The sequence below is a fragment of the Peromyscus leucopus genome, chromosome 12 (assembly GCF_004664715.2).
Source record: "Peromyscus leucopus breed LL Stock chromosome 12, UCI_PerLeu_2.1, whole genome shotgun sequence".
Taxonomy (NCBI): Eukaryota; Metazoa; Chordata; class Mammalia; order Rodentia; family Cricetidae; genus Peromyscus; species Peromyscus leucopus.
This window is the reverse complement of record NC_051073.1, coordinates 73,118,515-73,136,093: the sequence shown is the minus strand read 5'-3', so window position 1 is coordinate 73,136,093 and position 17,579 is coordinate 73,118,515. Positions and strand designations below refer to the sequence as shown.

At 43.5% G+C, this 17,579-nt stretch overlaps 1 protein-coding gene across 2 annotated transcripts in view; it reads right to left on the bottom strand.

The window, feature by feature from the left end:
• Window positions 1–17,579, bottom strand: part of Dgkg (diacylglycerol kinase gamma) — a 203,911-nt gene that overhangs the window by 6,342 nt on the left and 179,990 nt on the right. For both annotated transcript variants that reach the window (XM_028875222.2, XM_028875224.2), the window contains 2 exons: window positions 10,334–10,454; window positions 7,782–7,842 (listed from right to left, as the gene is read on the bottom strand). In XM_028875222.2, the coding sequence (XP_028731055.1) occupies window positions 7,782–7,842; window positions 10,334–10,454 (182 nt within the window). The remainder of the gene's footprint in view (window positions 1–7,781; window positions 7,843–10,333; window positions 10,455–17,579) is intronic.

Below are 17,579 nucleotides of genomic sequence, written 5' to 3'. Positions count from 1 at the left end.
CCTAGCCTGATTATGTTCATTAAGGAGGTAAGACCTGCATGTCCTGGGCACCACAGCCTGGCTGGGGTCCTGGACTGTGTAAATGGAGAACTGGAGCAGAGGAGAAGGGTGCATTCATCTGTTCCTTTTTCCTCACTGTGGAGGCCATGTGACCAGTTGTTTCCTGTTCCTGTTGCCTTGACTGTACCCTTGAACTGTGGACCAGAAGTTGATTCTGTTAAAATCTCGTAAGTTGATTTTGTTAAAATAGTTCATAGCAACAAAAAAACAAACCAAGACAGGCTTCACATGTAGTGGGACAGCTAGGCTATGCAAGAGGGAGACTGACTGACCGACCAGTGGGAGGTTTAACTACAGCAGAGGTTCACAAACGTGGGTCCCTGAAACTACACAACAACATCTCCCTGGATTTGTCAGAAAGTCCAGTTCTTGGACATCAAGACCAACCAGGTTAGAACTCTGAGACGTGTTCCAATCACATAAATTTTAACCCTCACCCCAGCCTCACATTTACTCAAGTTTGGAAGCCGCCGGCTTGAATAACTGTGGTCATTTTCAATGTAATGATTTAACTATTATTCAGCTTTAGAAGGAGATTCTTTTTAAATTTCACTTTTTGAGAAAGTCTCGTGTATCCCAGGCTGACCTCCACCTCATCATGTAGCTGACTATTATCTCAAACTTAATGATCCTTCTGTCTCCACCTCCCCGGTGCTGGGATTATAGTGTGATGCATGAGATACTATTTTACAGCACTGAGTAAGCAAACATTCTTAATAAATATAGATTTTACATATATCTATGTGTTTCTATACATAAACAGATATCTGGTTATTTTTAAGAATTTATAAAACAACTTTTGTTTTCGAGACAGGTTTCTCTGTGTAGCTTTGGCGCCTTTCCTGGAACTCACAGAGATCCACTTGCCTCTGCCTCCCGAGTGCTGTGATAAAGGTGTGCGCCACCACCACCCGGCTTTATAAAACAATTTTAAAGTTTGAAAATCCTCCAGATAACAACCTATTTTCTTGGTATACTATTTAAATTATTTCTTTTTTTTTTTTTTTTTTTTTTGGTTTTTCGAGACTTTAAATTATTTCTATGCTTGCATGTCTTGACCAAAATAAAACCAATGTCTAAATCTGCTGTTTTATTTGATATTATTTTGACAGTGCTTTAATATCCTCAAAATTTCATTTTAAAATGTAAGTTTACCTTTACTTAATTAGTTTCTCTTACTCAGTTCTGGAGAGTAAATCGTGGACTTTGTGTATGTTAGGAAAGGCTTTGCCCACTGCACTATACCTCCAGCCCTTAACATTTTATTAAATTGTACTTTCGATGTTTAAAAAATGATTCCATTTGATGAATATCATGTAGGGCTGGTGAGATAGCTCAGGGGTTATGAACACTGGCTGCTCTTGTAGAGGACCTGGGTTCAGTTTCCCCCACCCACATGGTGGCTCACAACTCTCTATCTAGAAGAGGGGATCTGGTACCCTCTTCTACCCCCAAGGGTATCAGGCATGCACAGTGCACATACATACACACAGGTGAAACATTCATACGCATAAAATAAATTTTACAAAAGTTTTTAAAAACCTACCTCCTCACTGAATGTTGGGCTTTTGTGAAAATTCCATTTTTTTTGTTATTTATTTTTATTTTATGTCTATGAGTGTTTTGCCTGCATGTCTGTGCCCCACGTGCATGCAGCACCCACAAAGGAAAGTAGAGGGCACTGGATCCCCAGAAACTGGAGTTATAGACAGTTGGGAGCCACCAGGTGGATGATGGGAACCAAACCTGGGTCCTCTGCAAGAACAGCAAACGCTCTTAAGTGCCGAGCCACGTCTCCTCCTGATACATGGTTCAAGATGCATACCAGAAAAGCTGGACCGGTTCATTCTCCTGTCTTACCGAGTGTAAGGCCTTCCCATATCCTTGGCAGAAGGAAATATTTTCTTACACTTATTTGGCATGTGTAGAGTTACATGGTGTTCTCACTGTCTTAATTTGAAAAATCTTTCCCCCTTTTAAAAATTGTGTTATCATGTATTACTCCATAGGTTAATAGCCTGAGTCATCTTACCTGCAAATTATCTGCACATTCTTACATTGGTAGTACTTTTTCCCTACTGGATTCCAAGTACTAGTTTATTTTTACAGTATAGGAACTAGCCTGTTCTTTTGTATTGCTGTTACAAGCATCTTGCCCTTAGGATTATAAATATCTCAACAATTTCTGCTTTTATTTTATGTTGTTGCTTCTGTTGATGTTTCTCATGTAGTCTAGGCTGGCCTCAAGCTCACTCTGTAGACCAGGATGGCCTGGACTGCTGATCTCACTGCCTCTGCTTCCTGAATGCTGGATTTATGCAACACTGGGGATCTGACTCAGGGTGCTGTTTATCTACCGCCCTATCTATCTTCAAACTGAGTTTACATTTCCAACTCTTCTATACTGATTCTTGACTTGCAGAGCTTGAAATTTACTAGTAATTAAAAAAATGTCACTTTCTCAGTAGAAAGGCTCTGCCTATAGGGTAACTAAAATAATCTATTTCCCATAGGTAATAACATGTCATTTTTAAATTTAATTTCAGTCTTGTTGTATAGTGCTTATTTACCCAAATAAGTAAGTTTTTAGGTAACCTGTGTGCCCTAAGATTTTTAGGACTCTATTGTGTACTATTGATTTACTTATCTAATACTGTAATAAGAGAATATTATTGAAATTATTGTGACTTTATAATTATTTTATTATCTTGTGACAGTCTTTTCTTTTCCCTTCCCCCTGCAATAACGTCAAGGTTGAAAATTCTTCTCTTAAAGTTCCTTTTTTATTCCTCTGGGAACTGCATTGTTTTGTCAGGTTAAAAATTTTGAATGAGGACTTGGGGATCTCTATTTAGGACATGGGATATCTCTGTGATGGCTACGTTTTATTGATTTGATATAGTCCAGAATCATTGTCTGGGATGAGGTTTCACTGAGGGCTTGTCTAGGTCAGGTCGGCATGTGGAGGAGTGTCTTGTTTATATAAAAAGAGGTGGGAAGCCCCACCCATTATGGATGACTCCAGTCCCCAGGCCAAGGGATCCTGGCACGCAGAACATACCCTCTGCTCTTGACTGCAGATGCAATGTGACCAGTTCATTCAAGCTCCTGCCTCGGTGACTTCCCCATGAGGATGGACTGTACCCTGGAACTGTGAGCAAAACAAACCTTTGCTTCCCTAAGTTGCTTTGTCGGGGTATTTTATCATAGCAACGGAAAAAGAAACCAAGATGGCTTCCATATTCACCTTTTAAAACTTTACACCTTGTGGGAAGGCTCATTCATGTCCCACAATTCAGCTGTACATTTTATATCTTGTGGCTACTGTTACAATAATTGTTTATTTTGCTAGTAGACTTATTGGGTTGGTAACTGCTGGTATATAAGAATGCTGTTATTTTTGTCTACTTTTCTATAGGACTTTCCTGAAACAATTTATGCTGTGAGGTTTTCCGCTGAGTGCTTGAGCTTTCTATGGCCACCATCCCTTACAATAGTGACAGTTGATCATTTCCCAAATATTTATGTTTATTTTCTCTTTTGTATATATTGCATTGTTAAGCAGTGTTAACATTTCTTTCTTGTTTGTGGTTTTAATAGGAATTTTACTAAAATTTTAGTATTAAGTAAAATATTTGTTATTATTTAGGATTTAACAAAATTTTCATTATTTTGAAGGAATTTCTTTCTGGTTCTAGTATTTTTTGTTTGTTTGAGACAAAGCTTCTCTATATATCTTTAGCTGTCCTGGATTTTGTTCTATAGACCAGTGCTGTGGGATGGTCTGTATGTCACATTACTTTGACTGGTCAATAAACAAAACACTGATTGGCCAGTGGCTAGGCAGGAAGTATAGGCAGGACTAACATAGAGGAGAAAAGAAAGAACAGGAAGGTGGAAGGAGTCACTGCCAGCCACCACTATGACAAACAGTATGTGAAGATGCTGATAAGCCACGAGCCATGTGGCAAGGTATAGATTTATAGAAACGGATTAATTTAAGCTATAAGAACAGTTAGCAAGAAGCCTGCCACAGTCATACAGTTTGTAAGCAATATAAGTCTCTGTGTTTACTTGGTTGGGTCTGAGCGGCTGTGGGACTGGCGGGTGACAAAGATTTGTCCTGACTGTGGGCAAGGCAGGAAAACTCTAACTACAGACCAGGCTGTCCTCAAACTCAGAGATCCTCCTGCCTCTGCCTCCTGAGTGCTGGGATTAAAGGTTTGCGACCACTGCCCAGAAGTCATAGTATTCTCTGAATCTCTCTAAAAATAAGAAATATTGCTAGGCATGGTGACTCACACCTTTAATCCCAGCACCTAGGAGGTTGAGGCAGGCTCATTTCTCTGAGTTTGAGGACAGCCTGGTCTATGGAGAAGTTCTGGGTCAGCCATGGTTACACAGGGAGACTTTGTCTCAAAATAAGACAAGACAAAATAAATGAACAAACAAATGAAATGCTGGGTTGAAGAGAAGGCTTGTTGTTCTTGCAAAGGACCTCAGTTCAGTTCCCATCACCCACATTGGGAAGCCCACAATCACGGGAACTCCAGCCCTAGGGGATCCAATGCCCTCTTCTGGCCTGTGTGGGCACCTGTATATATATGTACAATTAAAATTAATCTTTAAAAAATGTTGAATGTAATTGAGTACTTTGGTCATCTATTTATATTATCATGTCACTTTTCTCTAAACCAATGACAGCAGGTTTCTGTTCTCATTCCTATGATATGTCCTAAGGGTTGAATGATCCTGTCGGCATATTTTACTGACCTTCCTATATGTTGGCTTGAATATTTATATCATATTCAAATTTGAGTCACATTGTTCTACAGTTTTCTATTTTTAGGTATAATTTTTTTCAGTTCAGTTTTTTGTGTACGTGGGATATACGCGTGTGCGTGAGGTATAGTACACATATGTTTGTAGTGTGCATGCATGTGTGTACTCGTGCCTGTGGAGTCCCAAGGTTGATGATATTCATATTTTGTTGATATTCATATTTTGTATCACTCTCTGTCTTATCTTATTGAGACAGAGTCTGTCACTGAGTCCACAGCTTATGGGTCGGCTGCCTGGGGTGGGCAGAGAGTTCCAGGGATCCCCTTTTCTCTGACATTCCAGCATCAGAGCTACATACATTCATGCCAATGCCAGGCTCTCATACAGGTGTCAGGGGTCCAAACTCAGGTCCTGATGCCGTGTAGCAGGCACTTTCCTGACTGACTCCTGCCCCCAGACCCTCATCATGACATTTCCGTATATGTGTGTAATGTACTTCGGTTACATTCACCCACAACCCCCTCCCGCCCGCTCCCAGTCCACTGGTGTTCGTTTAACTAGTTTCCCATCTACTTTTGTGCCTTTTGTTTTATTGGGCATCAGGTCTCACTAGGCCTCTTTACCGGAGCGTAAGTGAGGAGGTACAGGAGCACAGACAGCTTACCATTGATTATACCACGGAAGAAAATGTCCTGCCTCACGCTGGAAGCCATTGACTGTATCTAGATCCTCAGGGCCTCATGAGCCCCTCCCTGCTCAGTTCATGGGTTTTGAGGTCACTTTGTAGATGAGTCTTTGAAAGCATTTTCTATTTCATTAATGGTTGGATTTCCTTCAATTTTTTTTGGTACAACTTTATTAGAATCAAAATTACATATTGTTTTATAATTAAATAATGCCGTTGCCATATACATTAAGACTTTATATTACATTCGCTAGATATTTTTTACACTTTAATAGTCCTGATATCAGCTTTTCTCTTTTAAAGTGAGATTTTTAAACACTTGCCTTGTCAAAAAAAACTGATCCTAGATTTTTGCTGTGTTTAAAGTTATTTACTTTGTCTTTTAACATTATTTTTCATTTGATTTCTCATGCAAGAACAGTATTCAGTTTCTGTATACAATATTATATATAACACACACGTTGTTGTGGAATAATCTTTTTGTACACCGTGAAGATTTGTCATTTGGATTGGTTTAATAAAAACCTGAACGTCCAATAGCTAGGCAGGATCTTTGGGGCAAAGAGGATGCTGGGAAGTAGCAGAAAGGTGGAGTCACGAGGAGATGCCATGAGATACAGAGGAAGCAGGACATGAAGGAGGAGAGGTAACAAACCATAAACCATAAGCCATACAACAGCACATAAATACTCATTTATGGGTTAATGGGTTAATTTAATTGAAAGAGAAATGGGTTAATTTAAATTGAAAGAGCTAGTTAGGAACAAGCTTTTATATCAGCCAAGCTTTTATAATTAATAATAAGTCTCTATGTGGTTATTTGGGAGATGGCTGGCGGGACAGAAAATCTGCCTACAACAGAGAGACAGATACAGAGTTTTGTATGTGGGTGCCCCTGGTATGTTGCTTTCTGAGAGAGAGAGAGAGAGAGAGAGAGAGAGAGAGAGAGAGAGAGAGAGAGAGAGAGAGAGAGAGAGAGAGCTTTGTGTGTGATGAGAATTGGCTAGCAGGAAGTGCCTTTACCTACTTAGCCATCTCACCAGCAACCATCACTAGTTCTTATTACAGTGTGGTTTATTTTATTTTATTTTTTTTAACCCCTCCATAAGGTTATGGTAAGAATTTGCAAAGAAATGTCTACCTTTGACCTTTATAGAAGATGCCACTCAAGGCTTTAAAAACAAAACACAAAAGAGAGCTTGATACTTGAAGGGCTCCAAAGAGACTATTATCATGGAAGAGTGGGGATGCTCAGGAAGACAGCTGTCTCTTTTGAGATTGCATATTTGCTGTCAGATTGAGGGCATTACTCATGAAGTACCCCAGTGGATGCCCTGAAACCAGGAGCTGGGTCCTTAGGGGGGAACGACCCCGAAATGAGGGGGCCTAACTCTCATAGCAGCACTGACTGGAACTAACGTATGTCTAGCTAGACAGCAGGGGAGGTCTATTTGTTTTCTATTTCTGTTCATGTGTATGTGTGTGCCCGCATGAGCTTACGTGCACCACGTACCTGCAGGTGCCTGTGGAGGCCAAAGGGGGTCAGATGCCCCTGGACCTGGAGTTAGAGGCAGTTGAGAGCTGCCTGATGTGGGTAGGAGAATGGAAACCGGGTTGTGTGTAAGAACAGCTCTTAACTGCTGAGCTGTCTCTCTAGTCCCAGTCTGTTTGAGGCAGGGTCTCGCTCTGTAACCCTGGTCCATCTTGAACTTACTCTGTAGCTCAGGTTAGTCTTGAACTCATAATCCTCCTGCCTCAGCCCGTGAAACTATAGCTTTCCTGTTCCATGCCCCTTATTCATTTGCTGATGGCATTCTAGGGTTGTTGTTACAAGTCTGGCACCATGTTCCATGTTCTGGTACCATACCAAGGCAGATAACCAACCTGTCCTTCCTGTGGAGTTTCCAGGGAGGTCCTCAAGGCTGTGGGTGCACTAAGGGAAGTGTGTCTGGGTACTGGGTAGGATTTGGGGTGTGTAGGCTTGGCTCCAGATAAGGAAGCATTCTCTAACATCTGGACTTGCTCCTCAGCAGAACAGTCATTCTTTTGACCTTGCCATGTGGGTAGGTTCAAGCTGAGGCGGTCAAGGTACCATGGATAAAGTCTCAGAACAAAGTAGAAAAGGGGCTATTCTAGACTATCTTCCAGGGTCCCCGGCAGGTTGAGATGCACCGATTTTATATCAAGTCAGTGTCTTCAAGGGGTAAAACAAAATCATGCTTCTTATGCTCACCTCCAAGACCAGCAAACTTACCGTGCAACATGGCTGCATCCAGGGCTCTCCATCTACTTGCATCGGCAGAAGCTTGTTAGTCCTGGAACCCCCAAACCAAAGAAGCAACAGTGAGGCCCTCAGAGTCGGAGAATCATCACCACTCCCACCGAAGAGAGACAAGTGAAGACCTCACTTGCTCATTTAGGAGAAGCTCATTGAGACCAGGGGAACGTTCTGAAAACATAATCTTCAGCCCATCTCAGGGACTGGACGTGGCAGGTCTGGAGGCAGGCCTACAGATCTGTGCTTTAATAGTTACTATAGGAGTTTCTCCGAATTCCGTCTTCAGACCCCACTTTGAGAAACTGTCATGGGCACACCGAAAGCCACAGCCACATGGACACCTGGCCAGCAAACATGACAGCCCCACTGCTGAGCAGCGCCACCTCGGTCCAGCGAGCAGCCAGAGGGGAAAGTGGTTCCTGCCCAGCTCTGCTCTGGAATAGGAAGAGGCCTGCGCTCCTGGCTGATGAGTGGTTGCAACATATCCAGGAGGTCATGTCTCTGAGCTACAGAGGTTACCATGTGCACTCAGCTCCAAGAGGCAGGATACCCTGGTTTCATATGCACCGTGGCTGTGCTGGGAAAGGGGGACATCTAGGAATAGGGACCCCAAATGTAGGAGGACAAGTGAAGAGAAAGTGTTGCCCTCTTGCTTGGGAAAGACTTATTATTATTATCATTATTATTATTTTGCATATGGGCTCCGTAGACTCTACTTGTCCTCCAATGCCTTGGGAGGAGGGCAGTCCTCTGGCCAGGGGCATGTGAACAGTCACCACCCACTGGACAGGAACCCCTTACCTGAGCTTGGTAGCATCCCTATTTTTGAAATTACAAAATGCGAGGGGAAAGCACTATATTTTGATGCAATAACTCTCTGGTGGACTCATTATGTTTCACAATAAAAGTGATAAATCTAATAATAAAAACAACCTATCAGCAGAAAGGAGGCCTTTGCATACTCAGGGATAGGGAAGTATCTGAGGAGTGCCTAGCGGGATGGAGCTTTTAGCTCAGCTCTGTGTTTCCATCTGGAAATAGATCTGTTGACTTCTGGAAAAGTCCCCCTCATACTTAACTTCTCAGATTCCTTGGCAGTCAGGACACTGTGTTCTTTGTAATCTACAAAAGCGATGGCTGCAATATTCTAAGGGCAAACTGGCCCCACAAGCGTGAGAGCTCTGGACAAGGGCTGCAGAGGTGGGTCTGGAAACAAGGCTCCGTCCTGTCGCAGCGATGGCTCCGAAAGAGAGGGGATAAGGTGTGGGGAATGGAGATACAGATGATACAGAGATAGGCACTGACAAGGGGATAGTGGAGCAGACCCTGGGGGACCACAGACGGGCTCTGACTGAGGGATGGTGGGAGGGCCAAGAACAGACTCCTCAACTGTGCTCTCGCTGACATTTGCCCAAGGGTTTCTGGGAGAAAGCGTTCTTTAGTTAACCGCCTCCGGGAAACCCTTTACCCCTATCCCTACTAAGAGAGCCCCAAGGCAAACCAAGAGATAGGATCTGAAACGAGAGAGAAAGAGGTCAGGAATGAAGGCAACTCAAACAGGCAGGTCGGGTAAGAAGCTGAGGGGAAAAAATGTACCCAGAGGGAGCTGAAACTGGAGAAACTCCTATCGGACCCCACAGCGTCCAGACTTGCAGTGACCGGCTGTGTCATCCATGTCCCCCAAAACTGCTACTTTCTTGGTGAGCACAAGAAGTTTGTTGATGTTAATGGTTTAGCATATGAAGGCATCCTGTCCACACACAGAAGAGCAGCTGTGACCCCTGGCATTATTCTAATGTTTTACAATTTTAAAGAGAAAAAGACAAAGAATTGCACCTCTGGTGCCCTGGACTTTATGTATGTACTGCTTACGTCACCAGGTAATTTTAAGAGGGTAGTTATAATAGTCGATGACAGCATTATTCCTGGCCCGGTACAATTCTTCCACCTGAGGTTCAGGAGTCATAGCAGGAGAGGGAGCAGAATGATTGTAAGAGCCAGAGTGAGGGACAGGGAGTTTGCTGTGGAGATCGTGTCTCTTGGAAATGACAGAGAAGCTGGAAATGACAATGACCTGTGAAACCTCACCAACATGGCTGCCTAAAGAAGACCAGAACAAGGATGACGCCAATAGCCATGCTATCGTGGATGGGGGTGGGGAGAGGTAGGGGAAAGTCATGGGGCGTCAACCCTGCACCAAGAACTACAGGCAGCCAAGGAATGCTGAGAGTGGGAGAAATAGCTTCCCCTAGGGAAGGGCACACCGATTGGCTATCCAATACCAAATGGTCATCCCTGAAATCCTATACGTACAAATGACCACATGGCCTGAGCAGATATTTGGGAAAAATACATATGTAACAGTTAAAGAATATAGTCAAAGTGTTCTTTATCAATACTGCCGAGCTTCTTTCACCAATTTGCTGTAGCCTGAAGTCCGAAGGCAGCCCCCTAGTTATTTTATTATCTGCTTGAATGTTCAAGGGGGTAGGGGGACCCAGGAGATGCTGAGTAACACGGGAACTTACCTAATAGTGACAGAGGAGCATTGAGCTAGCCTCCTCCCTGCACTCTTCAGGCCAGTGTAGATCTGTCCCATTTCCATGGCTCCCTCGAGACCCACCACTTCAAGGAGCTGGTCGCTGAGGTCTGCAGAGGGAACAGCAAAGACCATGCACATTCTTTTCTCTCACTCAGGATAGTCTGTCCAGAAGTTTCTGGTCCCTTGATGGTCAACCCAGGTCTGTTACCTCCCACTCAAGTGTGTTTTCATATACTGAGTCAGACATCTTTCTCAAAAAAAGAAATAGATGTACCTTTTTGTGAGCAGAAGTCAAGTTACAGTTTTTTTTTTTAAGTTTTGATTTAGAAGATTAATATGTATCCAGCGAATGGACTGACATCAAGGAGCCTCTTCAAATATAGAATAACAAAAATGACAAACCAGCTATTTCTGAAATTCACCAACCTAGCTGCTAGAGACATAAAGGATTGGGACTAGGATAAGAAGAAATGTTGAAGAGTCTAAAATCTATTCTCAATGTCAGAGCAACATGTTGGCTCTGCTAATCATGACTGATGGTTAATTAGCCTCAAATTTGGCCTGTGCTTAGCTACTGATGAACCATCCTCCGTGAACATCCTCAGGAAGATCAAGGGCCTTTTTCAACACACCCCATGCCTAAGTCAAGCAAAGGAGAAGAATATCTCGCCCACGTCAGACCATTGTGGCTCACAGTGGAAAAGGAGGTAGACAAACATGAATCCCAGGCTCCATATCACAGCACCAATGGCCCACAATGGTGGTGATGGCTTCTGATTCCAGCCTGGGAGGAGTGATCCATTTTGCTTGGGTATTTGCCTCCATTTTCCACTGTGAGGGATAGCAGGGGTAATGTTGGGTGCTGGGTCCCATACTCACTCTAAAATGCAACTGTCTGTGCAGTTAGAGCCGAAGCAGAAATTAAGACGCAGAGTTTAAAGAACAGTCTTTGCTAGCAGTACAAGAGTCTGTTTTCAAAGACTGAGGCAAGTTACTACTATTCTATTAACAGCCACAAGCGAGAAAACTGTATCAAGGCTTTTTGTTTGTTCATCAACATGGCTTCTGTCCTCTAAAGACATGCTGTTTAAGATTAGCGAAGAAATAGTTATTCTTTTGTTTAGAAGATGGTTGTTTTAAAAACACTCCATTGGTGGATATGTATCTAATGGAGGCAGTTAACCAAAGCGCTGGACTGATTGTAACATGTCAACACTGAAGTCCAAATGAATGATCCTCCAGAGACATTAGCTGCCAAGAGATACATGAGCCTAATCCACCTGTGAGAAGCACAGGGCTCCCCCTTCTGCACCCATTCACACTCCACTCTCCATAAGTTCCTCTTCCTTCCTTTCTCTCTTTCTTTCTCTCTCTCTTTCTTTCTTTCTCCTTTTTCTTTTTTCTTTTTTTGGTTTTGTCGAGACAGGGTTTCTCTGTGTAGCTTTGCGCCTTTCCTGGAACTCGCTTTGTAGACCAGGCTGGCCTCGAACTCACAGAGATCCGCCTGGCTCTGCCTCCTGAGTGCTGGGATTAAAGGCGTGCACCACCACCACCACCACCACCACCACCACCACCACCACCACCACCACCACCCGGCAAGTTCCCCTTTCTTAACATCCCTGAAAAGATACTGTCTCCTTAAGCTCTCCATCTCATTTGGACTTGGGACAAGAAGCCATAAAAGGGTAAGGCTTATTTAGGAGAACACTCCAGGCTCTCTGAAGGAGTTTAGAGCTAATCAACAATGAATGTCTAAATCTCCAGTCACTTAATTAGCTCCCTTACCATCGAGGGTTGAATAATCATTGCAGAGTCTTAGCTTATTGTGCTGGCTTAATAGAGCCCATGCAAACAGCATCGGCTCTGGAGGTAGGGGAGGCAGGGAGCAAGGAAGCAAGAGAAGAGGATGCAGGAGATGAGGAGGGAGGAGAGAGAAATGTAATAGACTACTTCTAGGGGTGAGGAGGGCAGGGGAGCTGTGTTGTGACAGGAGAGAAGAGAAGAACACGAAGGCGTAAGTTTTTAGAAGTTCCTCTGCATAGCGGCAGAAACGGACACCTTAGAAACTGCTGCTCTTGTACCAGGCTTTGATATCTGACAGAGCTCAATGGTTCAGTGTTTTCCCTCCTTGAAACATGCCCTGGTAACAAAATGTTCTAAGAAGCAGGGGACTTAATAGACTCAAGTGTTTCAGCTTTACAATGTCTCCGTCTTTTAACAAATTTTCCCGTTGAATGGCTCTAAAGTTGTTATCACTTCCCACACATTACCTTGCAGCTATCACTTCCCACACATTACCTTGCTTCCTGGCTCCAGAAGAGCTGTAATGAAGGCTGATCTCATCAGCAGGAGTGGGCAGGTGGGGGAGGGGCTGGCACAGATGCGGGACTGGGGAGGACATATGCAGGGGAAGGGACCAGAGGCTTAGCATCCCTTTTTCAAGTCACTTTTGACTATGTACTCTCTTCTCAGGCATAACAAAGGTGACTCCTGTCTGTCACCCTAGCCCTAACTCTAACCCTGACCCTGAGTGCAGGACTTAGCGGCTCTTTGCCCTCTCTACTATTGCCTAATTATCTTTCAACTTTCTAGAATGCCTGCTGAGGAAGTCTTAAAGAAATCTATTTTACATTCCTTCCTAAAGTAACTAAGCATCAAGACCCTTCTTTTGTGTGATAGCTATAAATAGCCCATGGTTTCAGTTTTCTTTGTGTCTTACTTAAAAAGAGTCCTGTCATCACCTCACCCCTCTCTCCTTCCTCTACCACAGACATACTTATGTATACAGTAAGTTTGGTACTCAAGTGAAGGGAGAGCAGAGTGCAAATCAATGTCTAGGAACAAACAACAGTGAATGTTTAGATTCTGTGTTCAGAACACAGAATCCAGGATTGGGACATCTGGTACACCAGGTGTCTGTTCTACCTTGGGTACCAATGACTCAGAGTGAGTTTGGCAATTGTGTCATGATCGTATTGCCTTTATACTCTTCCACTCATTAATGTTTAAGGTAGAATGTCTATGCACCTTAGTTAAGCAGAACTCACTCACTCAGTCACAGAATTGCTACTGAGTTAGCAACAACGTTCTAGGCACTGTGTTCGGAAATGGCAATATAAAGCACTCTGTTGCTGAACGAGTCTTGTCTAAGAAGGTGAAACAGAATTCGGTGAAGAAGATGCTCAAATTGAACTGTGAGGTCAGGGATGTCTAAGTAGCTGGTGCTGAGTGGGAAAGGTGCAGAAGGTGGGTGTGTAGAACATACAAGGATTGCTGAATATCAAGCAATGGTTTTGGGTTGGGAGGGAGGAACATAGGAGAACATCTCAGGGACAGAGATGGGAATATACTATATGGGGTTGACAGGCACAGGACAGAGGGGAAAGTTAATTCAGCAATAAACCCACTTGGAAATTTCATGGAACTATAGTATGTAGTATTTTTCCCTATGTTTATTATTATTTATTGTTTATTTTTATTATTCAGAAAGTTGTCCAAAACCAGAGGAGTTGATATTGGGGCCAGGCACAAGTTTGTGTAGCCTGTGGGCCAGGCCTTCCAGCCCTGCTCTTACTGTTCCTTGGTGCCAAGGCTTTGTGCATGCAGGTGTGCATACTGAATTCACACCTGACATTTGCATTCTAGGAGAATGCAATGGTGTGGGAAAATGGAGAGGGGAGGATGTGGAAGCAGGGGTAGGGCAGCATGGACAACAACCTCAGTTCCAACCTGTTCAACCGCCAGCATTCGGCTTTATAAACGCACATCTGACCATGCCACCCCCAGACCCACGATCCTTAGTGACACCAAGCAAAATACCAAGGGCTTGGCAAAAGAAGACACAGATAACACACCCAAGATGTTACAAAAAGAAAAAGGTTTGAAAATAATTTGCCAGTTGTAATAAGTCTGAGGGTTTTACGTTGCTTCTTCTGTTACTTTCTTGGGATTGTGTGAGGAATTATGGACAGAGCCCAAGTTCACAAAAGCACATGCATTGTGGCATCATTTACAAAAGTAACCCCACTGCCATATTTCTTCCTGCATGGGAACAGTTAAACAAACAATATGGTATCCACATGATGGAAAGTTTTGCTGCCATTAAAATATTTACAAGCCAGGGGCAGGAGCTCATGTTCTTAAGCTCAGCACCCAGGAGCATAGGGGAGGAAGTCTGTGGTAAGTTCAAGGACAGCCTGGACTATAAAGTGAGTCTCTGACCAGCTTGGTCTACTATGTGAGACCTTGTTTTAAAATCGCAACACACATATTTAATAACTGCATATGTATTTATATGATGTTTAATTATAATGTCAAGATATAAGCTTACTTATGTAGCATATACTCAACTAGGTAAGAAGATACACATTAAAAAAAGGACAAATCTCAGCAAAATCTTTTTTTTTTTTTTTTTTTTTTTTTTTTTTTGGTTTTTCGAGACAGGGTTTCTCTGTGTAGCTTGCGCCTTTCCTGGGACTCACTAGGTAGCCCAGGCTGGCCTCGAATTCACAGAGATCCACCTGGCTCTGCCTCCCGAGTGCTGGGATTAAAGGCGTGCGCCACCACCGCCCGGCTCTCAGCAAAATCTTAACAATGGTAATACCTGGATAATTAAATTAATGCTAATTTCTATTTCTTCTTTATGCTTTTCTAGGTGTTTCTTTAAATAGATATTTGTGTTATAACCAAAAAGTAATCTTAAAAAAAAAATGTTAGCTTCTATTCATGGTAACAAAGACCAAGCATTAGTTCCAGAAAGTTCTCTGGGCTGCTCTTCCTTTAGTTTGGCTTAGATGGTCCTCAAGGTCTTCCATGTAGACACAGTCATCGAGAGGAGGGGTGGGGTCGTGTCCACAGTTGGCAGGCTACCACTGCAGTTACTGTACCACAAAGTCTGGGTTGAATGGGGAAAGAGATGAAGGAACGGCAGAAAAATAAGAGACCTGGGAAGTTCTAGCAAAGGTATTCTGAGACAAGGGGGTGAAATGTGGCCGAGGTGCTGTGAATGAATGGTACTGGTCAGTGGCAGATTACCTGTGGCCTCAGTAATGGGCAGCAGGAGCGGATAATGATGATACAAATTCAAGGGGAATGTGGCTGTGTCCGTGGTTCCCAGACTTGGCTGTATGTTAGCCTTACCCGAGGAGCTTTTAAAAGCAGTGCTGCCCAGGCTGTACCCTCTATCAGTTAAATTAAAATGTATGGGCATAGGGGAATCACATTTATTCTGAAACGGTCCTCGGTGATTCCGAAGTGCATCACTGTGTGTATCCAGTGTGCTAAGTTCCTGTAGTCACTGGCCAGTGGTTCCCCGAGCATGGTCTTCTCATTACTTGGGAACTTGTTAGAAATGCACATCTTTGGGCCCCGCCTCAGCTCTGTGGAATCAGATATTCTGGAGGTTGTGTCTAGCAGACTGTGTTCTAACAAGCCCTCTGGAAGATTCCAAGACACAGCCAAGTTTGAGAAGTTGAGCCTGAGGTAATAAAAGTGCCCACAGGAGTTCAGGTGAAGAATAGAAGCAAGTTACTTCCTGACTGCTTTGATCTAGAACTTTCTCAGGTGAAAATTAGGGAGGAGAATGCTCACCCAGAAGTGTGTAAAAGCACCTGGCTGAGAGGGGGTGCTTAAAATAGACTGTTTCTCTTTCCTCTTTCTGCCTACCACTCCTAAGCCCTTACCTGCACGGCTTCTTAGAGCTGTCCTCAAACCACGACATTAGACCTCAGAATAACATCCAATTGTGGTCCCTACCGTCCCTTACCTCCACGCAGAGGCCAGAAGCCAAGGTGTGCTTTGGATAAAGGGCATCCCACCCTGTCTTGACGCTCTACCCGACTATTTTCCTTCCGACTTCTTATCTCAACCCCATTTTGCTTTTATTTATTTAGTCCTAACAACTGTCAGAAGGAGGGGCCAGAGCTCAACAATGTCAACAATGACAGGTAAAAGCTGGCAGAACCCTGGTATCCAAGGGGACATGACTTCAGGACCCCCCCCTCCCCCCGGAAGCTCTGGAAGCCAGAGGAATCATGCCCAAGTCTAAAATCAAAGTGCCAGAAAGGTTGGTGTGGTGGTTTGAAAGAAAATGTCCCCTAAGGGGGTGGCACTATTAGGAGGCATGGCCTTGTTGGAGGAAGTGTGTCCTTGTGGAGGCGGGCTTTGAGATCTCTTTTGCTCAAGCTTTCCTTAGTGTGACAGTTAGTTAACTTCCTGTTGCCTGCAAGATGTAGGACTCTCAGCTCCAGCACCACATCTGCCTGCATGCCACCACGCTCCCCATCATGATGATAATGGACTAAAACTCTGAGACTGTAAGTGAGCCACCTCAATTAAATGTGTTCTTTATACAAGTTGCCATGGTCATGGTGTCTCTTCACAGCAATAAGAACCCAAACTAAGACAGATAGCTTCCCCTGAAGTCTTTCTTTGGCTTACAGACCACTGCTGTCTTGACCACACAGACACCTTTCTGTGCACACACATCCCTATTGCCTCTGTGACTCCAAAATTTATATTGTATGAGGACAGAAATAAGATTAGATCATGGCTCATCTTAGCAGCTTTGTATTTACTTAATCACATCCTTAAAGGCTCCAATTCTAGAATGCAAACCTGTGCGTTATTGAGGTTCCTCAAAAAACAAAAACTAGAACTACCACATGACCCAACTATAGTACTTGTAGGTAGCTACACCTAAAGGATGCTAAGCCAGCATGCCATAGGGATACAGGCACACCCATGGTCTTAGGGGCTCAAATTACGCCATTTGCAGGAAAATGGATGAAACGGGAGATCATTTTGTTTAGGCAAATAGGCCAGATTTAGGAAGACAAATAGCACGTGCTTCTTGTACACACGGACTCCAGATTTAAATTTTTGCATGCATCACACACTGGTCATGAAAGGAGAAAGGGAGGGAGAGATCTTAAGGACGAGAAGAGGGGAGGAAAAGGCAGTAATGATTATATATGACATGGATGCAGAAAGGGGTCTATTTAGGGACCAGCAAGTGTGTGTGGGGGAGGTGATAGAGGGGGACGGGGCAAGGTGATAGAGGAGGAAGAAAATAAAATCTATTAATTTATATACTAACATTACCCAAAAGAGCCTGTATCCAATGTAATGACATTCTTAGGTACCACAGTTTAGGGCTTTCAACTTGGGAACTTAGGAAGTGATCAATTCTGCCTGAGAGAGGGGTCATAATAGAACCTGCCTTGATGTGTTGG